The sequence below is a fragment of the Gadus morhua genome, chromosome 21 (genome assembly GCF_902167405.1).
Source record: "Gadus morhua chromosome 21, gadMor3.0, whole genome shotgun sequence".
Classification (NCBI taxonomy): Eukaryota; Metazoa; Chordata; class Actinopteri; order Gadiformes; family Gadidae; genus Gadus; species Gadus morhua.
Window position 1 is genome coordinate 17,191,849 of NC_044068.1, and position 14,018 is coordinate 17,205,866.

Sequence of the window (14,018 nt, forward strand, 5' to 3'; positions counted from 1 at the left end):
GTCTCTCCTCTATCATCTCTCCATCATTCTGTCTCCCCTCTATCATCCCTCCATCATTCTTTCTCCCCTCTATCAACCCTCCATCCTTCACTTGCCTATCATTCGTCCTCATTCTGTCTATTTTCTCCCCTTCGTCATTAAATCTTTCAATATAATACAACACATTGGAGAACTGCCCTTTAATTCAAATGTCAGAAAATCATTAACATTTTAGAATAATAGACAAAACTTATATTTATAATTTCTCATTAAAATAAAGATCACATTTTGATTAAGGCAAGATCTGTAAGAAGGTTTACACTCTACTGTTTTCAAGAACAAAGGTATTTTATACAACATGCAACAGTCTGTGAACGGAAAATTATAAAAACATGGGCATTTGAACCATTCAAAATAGTTGTGAAATATATCTCTCTCTCTCTCTCTCTCTCTCTCTCTCTCTCTCTCTCTCTCTCTTTCTCTCTCTCTCTCTCTCTCTCTCTCTCCCTCTCTCTCTCTCTCTCTCTCTCTCTCTCTCTCTCTCTCTCTCTCTCTCTCTCTCTCTCTCTCTCTCTCTCTCTCTCTGACCTATAACTATATGATATGTCTGTTGTGTCACTTAGCAGAGTGGTGCTACACTAGCTGGTGATGTTGTTCTAGAATGCTAGTTAGCGCAGCCAGTAGCATTTAAAGGTGAGCCACATGGCTCACTTTTAAATGCTTTAGTTCACAAAAAATATTTCCTTCAGCCTAACTATACAATGTATGTTATCATGTAACCACTTTATTATTTGATTTTAAACTGCCTTTTTTATTTCAAGGCTGGACAAAATAGAAATGCTTCCTACACACTTGGAATCAAATAGCAGCCGCGGCATTTTGCATGTGAAAAATCGTTTTCTCTCTTAACCAGTGTTAAGTGTTGCTTATATTTGAGGTGTCACGCTTTTCTAAAATAACAGAGTACTGCTTAACACTTCGTAATGAACCTTGTGGCCTGCAATATACACTCCTTTTTCTGCAAAAATCAAACAAGTAGGGACACAAATCCCTGACTGAATGCTTCAATGGTCCAACCCTTCAGCCATCCTTTCACAACACAAGCAGTAGCCCCCACCCTGTTAGATCAGAAAAGAGCAAAGCATTTAAACAATATAACTATTGCATTTAGGAGAATCAATTAAATGTTAATTTACAAGACATTTGTACACTAAAACCGCGGTTGCCCTGGCCCTGCTAATCACTGAAGACAGACACAAACATATCTGTAAATACACTAATAAAGAACTGTGACGTGTAGTTGTGTGTCTGTGTGTGTCTGTGTGACTGTGATCATTAAAAAAACATAGTTTCTCTGTTGAGTGTTTTTCATCAGTTAGGAGTTAAATGGTGGCTGGGATAGGTGATGGAGCAAGATGGAGTAGGAGATTCAAGGATTTGGCCGGTTTATAAATAAAGACTTCATGTTAATTATTAACATTGTCTATATAGATGAAAAGAGTTAGGAAGAGGGTTAGGTGATGAGGATTAGATACCGGTGGCAAAGGTTTTGGGGTTGAGGGTTAAGGGTTAGATGTCATGAATTTAAGGTAGGGTAGGCAATTTATTTTTGCTGAAATTCTCTTTCCACCGCGTCAGCAATCAATAAATCAAACACTCAAACACCCTAATAATGAAACTTTTCTATTATAAAAAGGAAACTCACCTTCCGGGCTACCTGCCGCACGCTGCCTGTGCACTCATTGCACATGAGCGGAGTCTCCCACAATGCTATGCAGAACTATTTTTAAACCTAGCCAGCTGGTCACTTGTTATTGGGGAGTTAAAGGAGGACTGGGATTTTATCGTTTGTATACTTAAAATCGTGCTCTTGCTGGTTTCTCCAAATTGCCTTCCCTGGCTTTAAGGGTTGAGGGACAGGTGATGGGGTGAGGGGTAAGCTGTTTGGGACTTAGGTTTAATTGTTAGGAAATAAGGGTTATATGCCAGGGACCAAGGGTTAGATTTGAGGGACTAGAGGTTTGATTTGAGGGATTAAGGGGATGGGGATGGATGTTAAAGCCTAAGTGTTAGATGTTAGGGACTAAGTGTTAGATGGTAGGAACTATGGGTTAGATGCTAGGGACTATGTGTTAGATGGTTCAGATTTAGGGTTAGAGGTTATGGATTTAGGGTTAGATAAAGTGATTAAGGGCATGGGGATGAGTGATTAGGGTGAGGGGCTAGATGTTAACGGCTATGGGTTAAATGTTAGGGACTAAGTGTTGGTAGGAATTAAGTGTTAAGTGGTAGGGACTAACAGTTAGATGGTAGGGACTAAGGGTTAGACGTTAGGGACTAAGGGTTAGATGTTAGAGACTAAGGGTTAGATGTTAGGGACTAAGGGTTAGACGTTAGGAACTAAGGGTTAGATGTTAGGAACTATGGGTTAGATGTTAGGGACTAAGGGTTAGATGTTAGGGACTTAATGTTAGATGTTAGGGACTAAGGGTTAGACGTCAGGGACAAAGGGTTAGACGTTAGGGACTAAGGGTTAGATGTTAGGGACTAAGGGTTAGACGTTAGGAACTAAGGGTTAGATGTTAGGAACTATGGGTTAGATGTTAGGGACTTAATGCTAGATGTTAGGGACTAAGGGTTAGACGTCAGGGACAAAGGGTTAGACGTTAGGGACTTAATGTTAGACGTCGGGGACTAAGGGTCAGTAAGGGGCGGGGGACAGGTGGTGGGCGTGATGGGGGTGCACGTGGTCCACAGAGTTCTGCTGTTCCCTCAACAGCTGCTGGACGGCAGCCAACAGGGCGGCCTGCACCACCGCCTGAGCGGCCAGCACCAGCCCGTCAGCATCCCCCCCTCCTCCACCCTTGACCTCCCAGTCCACCTCCACCTCCACGCCGACCTCCAGCGGCGACTCGTCCTCCGGCGCGGGCGCTTCCCAGAGGCACGCACCGCCTTCCCAATCGCACGCGCCATCTTCCTCGCCGCTGTTGAGGCGTATCAGCGGCACGACGAGGACCGCGTTCACAGGGAAGGGAGCTCGGGCAGCAGGGTGGTCCTCAGTAACCATAGCAACACCATCCCCAACACGATGGAGGCCATTGAACAGTGCAGGGGTCATCGCCTCTTCTTCTTCTGCAGAAGTGCCATCTGAGGGACTGGCCTTGTCGTCGAGAAGCTGGTCAGCGGTTTCCACGGCGGTGTTGTTCAGGTCATTATGGGCTGTGGAGGGTGGTGGGAGGTGGTTCTCTGCTGGGTCAGGTGACCCGTCCGTCAGTCTCTGCTCCGGGGCCTGGGGGTCCGGCAGCTGGGGGTCCACCTCTGATGCCGGTTCAAAACATCCCAGCTGGGATTCAGTCGCGGCCTCGGGCTCCTGCACACTCATCTCCATGGCGACGTCGTCGAGGTCCGAGCGATGCTTTAGAACGTGCCTCGCCTCGTCCAGGGCTGCTTCGGACAACCACGGGACGTCTTTGTCATTGTTGTTCTCCAGGGCGACCCGCTGGGGGTTGTCCCGTCCGCAGTCGGTCCCCTCCTGGGTGTTGCCTGGCCGCCCCGCGGCGCCTGGGCTGCTGTGAAGTGGTTGGCGTGTTTCGCGCTCGTCCTCCACGGCACAACGGGGCCCCGCCCCCCCGTCCCGCCCCCTGCTGGAGGGCAGGAGGCGGCGCAAAAGTGTCAGCCCGGGGAAGCGTCTCTTCCTCTTCGCGCCCTCGCTGGACGGACCCATCTGCTCCGCGGGGCACCCGGGGGTGCTGCCCTCCGGGCGCGGCCGCCGTCGTCTCCTGAGGCAGGTGAGGAACACCCTCCTCCACACCCCCTTCTGGGTCTTCCTCGTACCCCTGCCCGCCTCCTCCGTCACCTCCTCCTTCTGAGAACAGCTCCCCCTGGTGGTCGGGACGTCGACACCGGAGCACACTTCTGCTTCTTCTCGGACCTCTTCTTGCATGCCGGAGACTCCTCCCCCCTCTCCAACTCCACCTTCAGATGCGTGTCTTCTATTGGCTCGGCTCTCGGAACCCTTCCTGGTCATCCCGAGCCGGAGTATTCTGGCCGGGCCCGTCAACTTCTTCTTCGTCTCCGCCTTGTCACCCCCCTCTGTCGCCATGGTATTGGTCTCAACAGCAACGCTGAGTATATCACAAGGTTAGTGAGGTGCTTGGTTTAATTGGCCCGGGTGCGTGGTGATGTAACAGGGTTCACTCCAGCATTCTGGTTCACTAACACAATACAGGGGAGATTTATTTGCAATTAATATGATACAGATCAATGCGACAAACGGACGCAATGAATGAATCCTTCCTATCTTTCTCTCTCCGCAACCTCCATCCATCTCTCCAGCCAACCACCCCATCTATTTATCCATCCATGCTATTGATCAATAGATAGCCATCAAAATGGCCCACTGATATAGAGCGTGTATTTATAGGCTTAGATAAATCTTGCAGCCATCGCCCGTATAGGACACCCACCGGTCACCGGTTTGTTGTTATTAAACCTCCATTGGCCTATTTAACCTGATTATTATTACAACATGGAGGAAACTTGGCTTGTGTGTTTGCATTCCACTGTGGCTTATTACACACACACACACACACACACACACACACACACACACACACACACACACACACACACACACACACACACACACACACACACACACACACACACACACACACACAAACACACACACACACACACACACACACACACACACACACACACACACACACACACACACACACACACACACACACACACACACACTATTTTGTGTGTGTCTATTTTTTTTGCTTCTACAGTATCACTGACCCCAGCTGTCGATAGGGAAGATGTTTAATGTAGTTTACATCAACATCCAACTCGGCTCTCCGGCACGCTGCATGCACACAGGAAGAAATCAATGCAAAACAAGCATATTTACATATTATACCACACACTGCTTTCACTTCTCAGCTCAACTCACCTAGTCTGACCGCTTACAAACACTTTCCTGCATGATCGCATTCCATGACATACTACAGTTAACCTCTATGTCATAAGGTCTCAGTTTATTCACGTAAGAAACAAGGGTCAAGAAAAATACATAAAAAATGTCTTGACCGTTACATAAAATACATAAATACACTCGGCTTACCTTATCTCAGACGGACCTGCGCCGTGCACACGTTGGCGTCTGTGCACACACAACCTCAGAGCTCCACCGGCTCTGGCACGTCACCACCGACAGCTGCTCCCGCCCCCCGTTACTATGGCGACCAGGGTGATTGGCGTCTCATTTGCTGAATTATTCAAAGTGGTTAAGAGATGGCAAGAATGGGAGGGAGGGCGGGGAGGTGGGAGGAGGGTGAGGGAGAGAGAGAGAGAGAGGGAAGAAAGGTGCAAGGGAGAGGGGACATAGTGGGGGAGAGAGATGGAGAGCGAGGGAGGAGGAGGATGACGAGAGGAGGAGATAGAGATGGGAGGTGGGGGATAGAGGGAGGGTAGGCGACAGAGAGGGCGTTAAGGGGGAGTGAGAGTGTGAGGGGAGGTGGGGAGGAGAGGGAGAAGGAGAGGCAGGGAATGTAATCTCAGGGTAGTGCCTGGAGCACGGCCATGCCTCGGCGGTTCTGATAGGAGATTATATTTAGAAACATTAAGTTACAACATGATGCCGTTCTGTGGCTAAAGACCCCGCACGCCTTCCTATATAGGCCTGTCTGATGCCGGGTTACAACAACAGGTTTTAGTTAAAAGAACATGTTAAAGATGACATTAATCTATACGCTTTATTCATCTGAAGAAAAATAAGGATGTCAAAGCAGGAAGCACAGAAAAATAAACATGTTAAAAACGCGAACCAAAACTACAAAATAATGAGGTAGACATTATTGACGCTACGTTGCAGGTGTTTCTATTAAGGACACGATTGTTTTATGAGCAGAACCTTCCAGACTCCTAGAATCCAAGACCCCAGCAGCATCAGAAGACCCTGAGCAGTCAAGATGTTGATCGGTTGTAACTTGATCACACACCGAACCGTTTGTTTTGCGTGACTCTCTTCCCCAGACATTAGCATGGCGGCTAGCCTGCTGTTAGCCGGAGACAGCACACTCTTCTTGGCTCCTCCAGAACATGACAAACCTTCCAGAGAGGCAATCAATATTGAGGAGCCTGATGGCTCGCTGACCTGGAACCTGCAGTGAGCTTGATGTGAGGCAACATGGCAGAAAGGATATAAGCTCTCCATTCAAGTTCTCTTTATCATATAATAATTTGATTAATTATGTTTCTCGTTCTGAAAAGACACAGGATACCCTCATTAGGAATGGTTTAAAATGTATATAGCTTAAATAATAACCATAATAAGCTTCTCTTTGATAAGGAGCATCATATTGAGCAGCTCTATGATGATAACCTCTCTATGATAGTGAGAGAAAGATAAGAAGGAGAGAGAGAGTATGGAGTGTGCAAAGTATAAAAGAGAGAGAGAAAATATAGGGCAATTAATAATGACAGAGATGGAGTGAGAGAGATATAGGGCGATAAGTGAAGACCCTTATAATTAGATTAATTTAGCAATGCGTTTCTGTGTGTGTGTGTGTGTGTGTGTGTGTGTGTGTGTGTGTGTGTGTGCGTACGTACATGTGTCTGTGTGTGCGCAGGTGTGTGGTCGTGCTTAAAGAAAGGTGCTCGGTTCGGTTTCCCATGGCCACACTCCTGTAGGAATCCTAGAGCAATGTTAGAGCTAGAGCTAACCTTCACCTGCTCCTTGATGACATGTATCTGAATTCACTGGTCATCGCTCTGGATCTACTCTGCCTTTGTTATTCTAATCCCTAACCTGTTTGCGATGTACGGGTAGACTGGGGAAGTCGAGGTTTGAAACCCAGAACCCCTGAACTGGGTCCCTAACGCCCTGCCCACTAGACTAACCTACCCATGCTAGCATTGTGTTAATGTTTACATTTGCATCTGATAATCATTCAGAACGTGTCTTTTGACATCCTCAATAATCAATACGGCTTAATGTTCAGTGCCGTAACGCTCAGTAAACAGATCAGTGATATAATGGTTTCAATTGCTATAGCAACTACATCTTCTGTTGTCTTGGAGATCCTGAACACCAATACAGTGGATTAATTGGTCCACTATAGCGATCCCTGGACATCACATGTATATACACACATCTCCTGTAGAACACGTTAACACAACACAGTGAAAGAACCTGGGTTTGAACAGTATTTTTATTTTGTAACATTATCCTTATTATTTATTATTATGCATCAACTATTACTATTCCCAAAATTTTCCGACACAACTTGTGTGTTGACTGCTTTAACTGGCTCCTGATGGTCCAAGTAAGAAAGATTATACTTTATTCATCCCCTTGGGGACATTCAGGTATCCCCTGTTCTGTGATTCAGAGCTCATGGTTCCGTTGTTTCAGCTCAATGGTTCCGTTGTTACAAAGTTGTTGATGCTTCTGCTCCACGTTGAGGGTTGTGTTGTTTCAGAGTTGATTGTTGCTCCACGGTTCTGTTGTCCTAAAGATCCATCAGCTATCTCACCTCTGGCTCTGCAGGAATCTCCATGCACTCTGAACTGTGTTCTACAAACGGACACACAAGTTGACATGTAAAGGAGACTTATGGAGTACATGGAAGTGGTAAACTGGCTGGGAAAGGGTTCATACCTTCATGAGCATGGCCACCGTCATAGGACCCACCCCCCCGGGTACAGGTGTGATGAAAGAAGCTCTCTGATTGGCTGTCGGGTAGTGAACGTCACCCACCACCCTTGTCCCGCCTGGTTTTGTCTCGTCTAGCAGCACAATGTCAAAGGTGAAAAGGTTAAATGGCAGAGGTTAAAGGTCAAATCTTTTAATATACGAGTTTGATTGAGATATGAGAATGAAACATTATGAAGTAATACCGCTAACTAAGGACACCAAGTTTATGAGGCAATATGCTGTTGCAACCCTTAAATTGCTTTATATTACGCATATCATTATTGGAAACATGATTGGTTGAGTATTATTGAATAGTACTGATTTGTTGACAACATTTTTATTTCTGCTGCACAGATCATCAAAGGTTAAAGGTCAAAGGTCGGGCTGTGTCTGCTGGTACCCGCCACGTAGTTGATCCCACAGTCGATGACGACGGCCCCTTCCTTCACCCACTCTCCTCTCACCATCTCTGGCTTCCCTGCTCCCACCACCAGGATGTCCGCTCGACCGACCTGCACCAGAGCAGAATAAGAAACACCCAAAACCTCCTGTTTAATAATTTAGTCTCTTGCTAGAAGCGTTAATTCTAAAATGATTTCAGTTAATTTTAGATACACATCATTAAGGATCGGGTAGAGTTTGGGGCATCTTGACTTCCTAACTACTGCACTATGAAGTGTAGTAGGGCATCAAGTGGTGCTCCCCCTGTTTCCCTGCTCCTGCCTCTGTTGTAAGGAGGTAACTAGGAAAGGCTCAGTTGTCAGGTAGATAATGTGAAGGTACTGACTGATACTTCGGGAGCTAACAGAGCTGTCTCAGCTGTGGCTACCTGCTAGTAGTTAACAGGGGACAGGGACAGTTAACAGGGAGGTACTATGCATGGTTACCTGCTCAGGTAGTTAACAGGGAGGTACTATGCATGGTTACCTGCTCAGGTAGTTAACAGGGAGGTACTATGCATGGCTACCTGCTCAGGTAGTTAACAGGGAGGTGCTATGCATGGTTACCTGTTCAGCTAGGTTGCTTGTTTGTGAGTGACAAGTAGTGACGGTCGCATGGTTCCATAGCAGAAGGTCATGCATGGGCGCTCCAACGATCTTACTGCGACCGACCACCACCGCATGCTTCCCTGCGACGGACACGCCTGCAGGGGACCGGAGGTCACCAGTCACATGACACACAACGTTAGAAACCTTTAGGGGAAAATCACATGACAAGGCCTTTGACCCGTTTTGTCTTCACGCCTGGTCCTCACACATTTTGTCGTGTTTCAGCTAGCATGCTAAAACCTGCTCTAATATGATAGACGAAACACTAACAGGCTACAAGACATTAAGCATGCTCATAACAAGACACTAGTTACACAGAACTATGCCTTAACTTTTCAAATATTTCCCTTATTTGGCCTAAGCACAGGCGAGGTAATCGTCAGCTATCTGTGAGATACGGTCCTGTCTGTGGAATATGGGCCTTATATTAGTCAGTTCTTCAGTTAGTTCTGTGGTGCCCTGTTTTGTGCTGTGGGGTTCCGTCCTGTTTATGTTGTTGTTTTTATCTTGTTTAATTGTATTTTCATTGCCAGGGGACTACAGATGAAAAATAGCCTTTTGGCTAATTCTGGCATTTTTAACCCATGTATTATTATGTGTTTGATTAATTTGCACTGTCCCCTTCTTAAATAAACTGAATTGAATTGAATTGAATATGTTTGATCTGATGTGTCCATTATATAGGTGTGTAACATTGTCCTGTGTGTGTTACACTGTCCTGACTAGTCTTAACATGGTCCTGGGCATAACACGGTCCTCTGGTAAGTCGAACACTGTGCTGTGTGTGTGTACATGGTCCTCACTAGTGAGTTCATCATTGTCTTGTTAGACACTCCTAACATGGTCCTGTCACTGTGCATAACATGGTCCTTTTTTCAGTCTAACACCGTCCTGTGTGTAACATGGTCCATGGACTGTATGACAGCCTAACATTGTGCTGTGTGTGTGTGTTGCATGGCGATCACCTGTCTGACTGATGAGCTCCATGCAGCCATTGGGAGTGCAGGGGATGAAGCAGTTTTTCAGGTCTCCACGTGACAGCTTCCCAGCATTTATACTGCTAAGGCTACACCCGCACACAAACAAACACACGCACGCACACCCACACACATGTATACATTTATGTAAATACATTTTCAGGTATACTATATTTACACATATATAAATAAAAACGAATGTTGATTCATGAATACAAATTACATTTATATTATAAATATAAATATGTGTCACAATATAGAATATACAACATACAACATAAGTCAACAGCAGATTTGGAGATGCTTCTCAAATTCTCTCTCTGTGCCTCCCTATCTATCTCTATCTCTCTCTATCCCTCCCTCTCTCGTTCTCTGTGACCCAGTCCATCTGGTCTTGCTGTGAACCCGGTCAGGAGCACCAAAACAAGAGAGAGATCTGCTCCTACCTACTACCAGACAGATGGTATAATCCCCATCGACACATTAAAAAAAGGAAACATTAACTACACTTAAAGCAACAAAAATCCATAATCGACAACAAAATCCTAAACGGCAAACGATTAACAAACAAACTATTCCTGAAAGGTAAACTATTCATGGTTTATTCATTTGGCAGAAGCCTTTATACAAAGTGACTCACAATCCATATCGGTAGTTTAAAGCCATCTTGCTACACCTAGACTCTGGATGGTGGGGATCGAACCCACAACCTTACATCTCGAAGGCTAGATTTGTACACTCACATTTCAGACAACACTACAAATGGTGGTGCCCTAAATAGTGACTCTATGGGGCCCGACTGGCCCATTTGGACCAGGTCCAGGCCCCCTCAGAACCCACCCGTCTACGTCCTTGTGGGGGGACACGGCGTCGGTGACACGGCCGCTGTCAATGGGCCTGATGGAGTCCAGGGGCAGCTGGACGATCAGCCCGTGCACCCGCGCGTCCTCGTTGATGCTCTGGATGTTGTGGAGGACCTGAGGGAGGACCACGATGTTTACCATGTTCTCTATTGATGTAAGGCAGAATTAATGAGGGCGGCACAGCAGGAACAAGAATGATTCAAACAATGGAAATAAGAACACGCTTAAGGCGTCATAACAACCCCAGCCACAATGTTGTGCTGGTGTCATATTTTATTTATGATGAAGGGACAACAGGAACCAGCTTCCATAAATATACTGGCCTATATTCATGACTGATTTGTTTCCAAATGTACTTTTTTTAAAACATGTATTCTAACTTATTCTACTTTGGTTTATAACACCATGTGTTGGTCGACTATCACACGTCTAAATGTCCCTGGAGGGAGGGATCCCTCTTGGTTGTTTCTTTTCTCCTCCCTCTCTGTTTGGGGAGTTTCTCATTTAAGTCTGTGAGAGATCTTCGGGTTAGGGGGTGTTGTACAAGTCCTGTGAAGACCTTGAGGATCCTATCTGTGATTAAGGGCTATACTAATGCAGTGGACTTTGTTATGACACTAGCATTGGGGATCTGTTGTCGTATGAGCACAGCATTAGCATTGCATAGCTCTAGCCGCGCCTGTTGAGGTGGTCACCCACCTCGTCCTCAGAGGCAGTGTTTGGCAGACGGATGTGTCTGGCGTCGATTCCGATCTAAAAATAAAAACCAGAGAGGAGAGAGAAGACAGCATCTTTCATTCCTAGAGTCCTGGCCTTTCCTAGAATTGCTGTAGCTGTGATACTTAGCTGTTATTAGCTTCATTCAGTTTCTATCCAGAACCTTTGTTGGTGCTTTGGTTTTATTATGATAGTTGGTTACTTTTAAGACATGCACTGCTATTTTACCTCCAGCTGTTGTTATGCCATTACAAGCCGGTTCAAATCTACCCGTTTGTGACATCAGGGGGGAGTGGGAGTGAGTGAATGTTTTAATACATTTTTAAACCTTTACAGACACAGCAATGTCTAAGGACGTTGGTATCAACGGAAGAGGTTTTAACCTATCTTTCAGCTGGCTACGAAAAAAGTTTCCAGTACTGGCCGGGTTTGTGTTCGCTGTCGGCCATGGAGAGATACCGACAATGGGAGGAAGATGCTATTGTCTTGTTGTCATTCCTCCCCTGGATCTGAGATTAATGGTCAGCCATAACACACTGAGATCCGCCTGTTTGCTTCCAGTAGAAACTGATTCCATGTATCGCTAGTCTGCAGATTCTCACGCCAAGCAACATGAATGGTTGAGATACATGTTTTGCAGCCAGATAGCAATGTGGTTTGAAGCTTGTAGTGCCTTTCCTCTGACCTGGTGAATGCTAGGGAGGCTGTGTCTCACCTCAGCTGCGGCCTTTAGCTTCATGCTGATGTACAGGTTGGAGTCGCTTCGGTCGCCCACCTGCAGCACCCAAACACACATGCTAACGCACACTTTAACATACCGAGACCCACACTCTCAATAACACCATAACACACTCGCTGATCCGCTTAAACACACTCCGACATGCTAAAGCCTTCTAGAATGTGTTGACCTGCCAAGGGACTACAGATAAAAATGAGCTTTATAGCTAACTCTGGCAGATTTACATTTGAGTGTAAACTAAAAATGTCAATTGATGTGCATTGTCACTAAATAAAAAAAAGAAAAGAGAATACAATCTCTAAACGCGGTTACAAACTAAAACACACTAACACAATGTGAGATGCTAGAATACAGACTAAAACACACGTTAACTATTTAGAATGTTGATCAAATTCAACGTTAACACGCTAAAACCCATGCCAATATGCTAAAAACAATACCAGATTGACACCTTTACCTTAAACCCTTAAATATTATAACAGTATCTGCAAACACGTATGCCTCAATACTATTCCTCCAGAGAGCAGAATTGAGGAAGCGGTCTCACCTGTAGAACCACCAGACCAGGTCTGAAGCCGGGCTCCAGCTCCTGCATCTTACAGACCTCCTTCTGAAGTCTTTCTCGCACCAGCCTGACCCACACACACACATGAGCACACACACGTACAAACAAACACACACACAAACACACACACCACACGAAAAAGCATGCACGCAAACACACACAAGCTCACACACACGCACACACACACACACACACACACACACACACACAACAACATATACAGTATATAGACTGTGGCACTATGGTAGTACTATTTCAGCGGTTATTTGGACGTGTGAGTAGATGATTCTTACTTGGACGTCTTGTTGCCAGAGACAACGGTTGCCATAGAGCGTGCGTTCTTGAGGCATCCAGAGACCCTGAGGGCCTTCCCAGCGACGGAGAGCATGACTTTGAGAGAGAGATGTAACATAAGGAAATATCAATGAATAGAATACACATCGATCAAATTCATTGGAAGTTAACTGAGAAATTATTCAACATTTGCTATTATATTTGAACATGCTTTGACTACATGAAAAAAAAACATTCTAGAATGCGCAGCAATTAGAAATCAGATTTAAACGTAGTAATATAGAGTCAGAGAGACTAAGAGAGACAGATGACTCAACCTGGAGGAGTATTCCCTTCAACAGTCACCACAGACAGAACCCAGCCAACACAACCAACCTGATGCCACTAGAGCAGAGACTAGAGTGTTTCCATACCTTACCAGTGAAGGCTCTTCTGATCAGGGAACATCCACTACTGATGCATTCTCAGCCCGCACCTGCATGCCCGGCCGCGCGCGTGTGTGTCTGTCGATGTGTGTGTGTGTGTGTGTACAATTTGTAGTGTGTGTGTATGTGTGTCGGTCCACTGTGTACAGTGTGTGTGTGTGTGTGTGTGTGTGTGTGTGTGTGTGTGTGTGTGTGTGTGTGTGTGTGTGTGTGTGTGTGTGTGTGTGTGTGTGTAGTGCGTGTGTGTTCTCCGCCTGGTAAAATCCCACCAACGAGCTGTTATCAGGGAAGACTTTTCCGAAGTACTCCAGCTCCCTCCGGAATGAACCGGGTCCTCTTGGCCGACCCGGTCATTCTGCCCCCATACGGCTCAAAGCAAATATAGATGGAGGAAGGGTCAGAGGTTAAACAGTAACTAAACGCCTAGTCCACTGCTAGCCAATCAGAACCCTGGTTAGGATTACAGTGTCTTATGTTTTCAACGGTTCGCAATCCAGAGACTCTTAAAGTGAAAAGGAGGTGTGTGTGTGTGTGTGTGTGTGTGTGTGTGTGTGTGTCTCCCTCTTGCCACACTTGCACTCACACACACACACACACACACACACACACACACACACACACACACACACACACACACACACACACACACACACACACACACACACACACACACACACAGAACAAAGTTCAGTAGTCCAACTG

At 45.9% G+C, this 14,018-nt stretch overlaps 2 protein-coding genes across 8 annotated transcripts; both read right to left on the bottom strand.

The window, feature by feature from the left end:
- Window positions 1-482: 482 nt before the first annotated feature.
- LOC115534657 (uncharacterized) lies at window positions 483-5,258 on the bottom strand. Of its 5 annotated transcripts, none has more exons than XR_003974348.1 (3): window positions 5,114-5,256; window positions 1,685-4,193; window positions 483-1,097 (listed from the first exon to the last, which is right to left on the bottom strand). XR_003974348.1 is itself a non-coding variant. In XM_030345790.1 (3 exons), exon 3 carries the CDS (start codon window positions 4,079-4,081, stop codon window positions 2,681-2,683), a length of 1,401 nt encoding a protein of 466 aa, XP_030201650.1. In that variant the 5' UTR covers window positions 4,082-4,193; window positions 4,789-4,855; window positions 5,114-5,258; the 3' UTR covers window positions 483-2,680. The 5 variants fall into 5 exon arrangements, 4 of the variants coding, with proteins under 4 accessions (XP_030201650.1, XP_030201651.1, XP_030201652.1 ...); XM_030345790.1 differs by adding an exon at window positions 4,789-4,855 and having other exon boundaries at window positions 483-4,193; window positions 5,114-5,258; XM_030345791.1 differs by adding an exon at window positions 4,789-4,855 and having other exon boundaries at window positions 483-4,103; window positions 5,114-5,257.
- Window positions 5,259-7,183: 1,925 nt separating this feature from the next.
- On the bottom strand, window positions 7,184-13,818 carry LOC115534663 (C-1-tetrahydrofolate synthase, cytoplasmic). 3 transcript variants are annotated; one of them, XM_030345799.1, is made up of 11 exons: window positions 13,310-13,818; window positions 12,891-12,987; window positions 12,580-12,664; window positions 12,009-12,068; window positions 11,276-11,329; window positions 10,554-10,690; window positions 9,702-9,802; window positions 8,695-8,831; window positions 8,088-8,199; window positions 7,652-7,779; window positions 7,184-7,567 (listed from the first exon to the last, which is right to left on the bottom strand). In XM_030345799.1, the coding sequence occupies exons 2-11, from the start codon at window positions 12,983-12,985 to the stop codon at window positions 7,523-7,525; spliced, it is 954 nt and encodes a 317-aa protein (XP_030201659.1). In that variant the 5' UTR covers window positions 12,986-12,987; window positions 13,310-13,818; the 3' UTR covers window positions 7,184-7,522. The 3 variants fall into 3 exon arrangements, with proteins under 3 accessions (XP_030201659.1, XP_030201658.1, XP_030201660.1); XM_030345798.1 differs by having other exon boundaries at window positions 13,305-13,816; XM_030345800.1 differs by lacking the exon at window positions 13,310-13,818 and adding an exon at window positions 13,209-13,298.
- Between the last annotated feature and the right edge of the window lie 200 nt (window positions 13,819-14,018).

Coding starts and splice junctions, on each gene's coding strand:
- LOC115534657 (XM_030345790.1), bottom strand. CDS start 4,081: ATGGCGACAGAGGGGGGTGACAAGGCGGAGACGAAGAAGAAGTTGACG.
- LOC115534663 (XM_030345799.1), bottom strand. CDS start 12,985: ATGCTCTCCGTCGCTGGGAAGGCCCTCAGGGTCTCTGGATGCCTCAAG. Junction 9,803..10,553: donor CCCCACAAGGACGTAGACGG/GTGGGTTCTGAG, acceptor GTGCGGGTGTAG/CCTTAGCAGTATAAATGCTG. Junction 7,568..7,651: donor CGGTGGCCATGCTCATGAAG/GTATGAACCCTT, acceptor GTCCGTTTGTAG/AACACAGTTCAGAGTGCATG.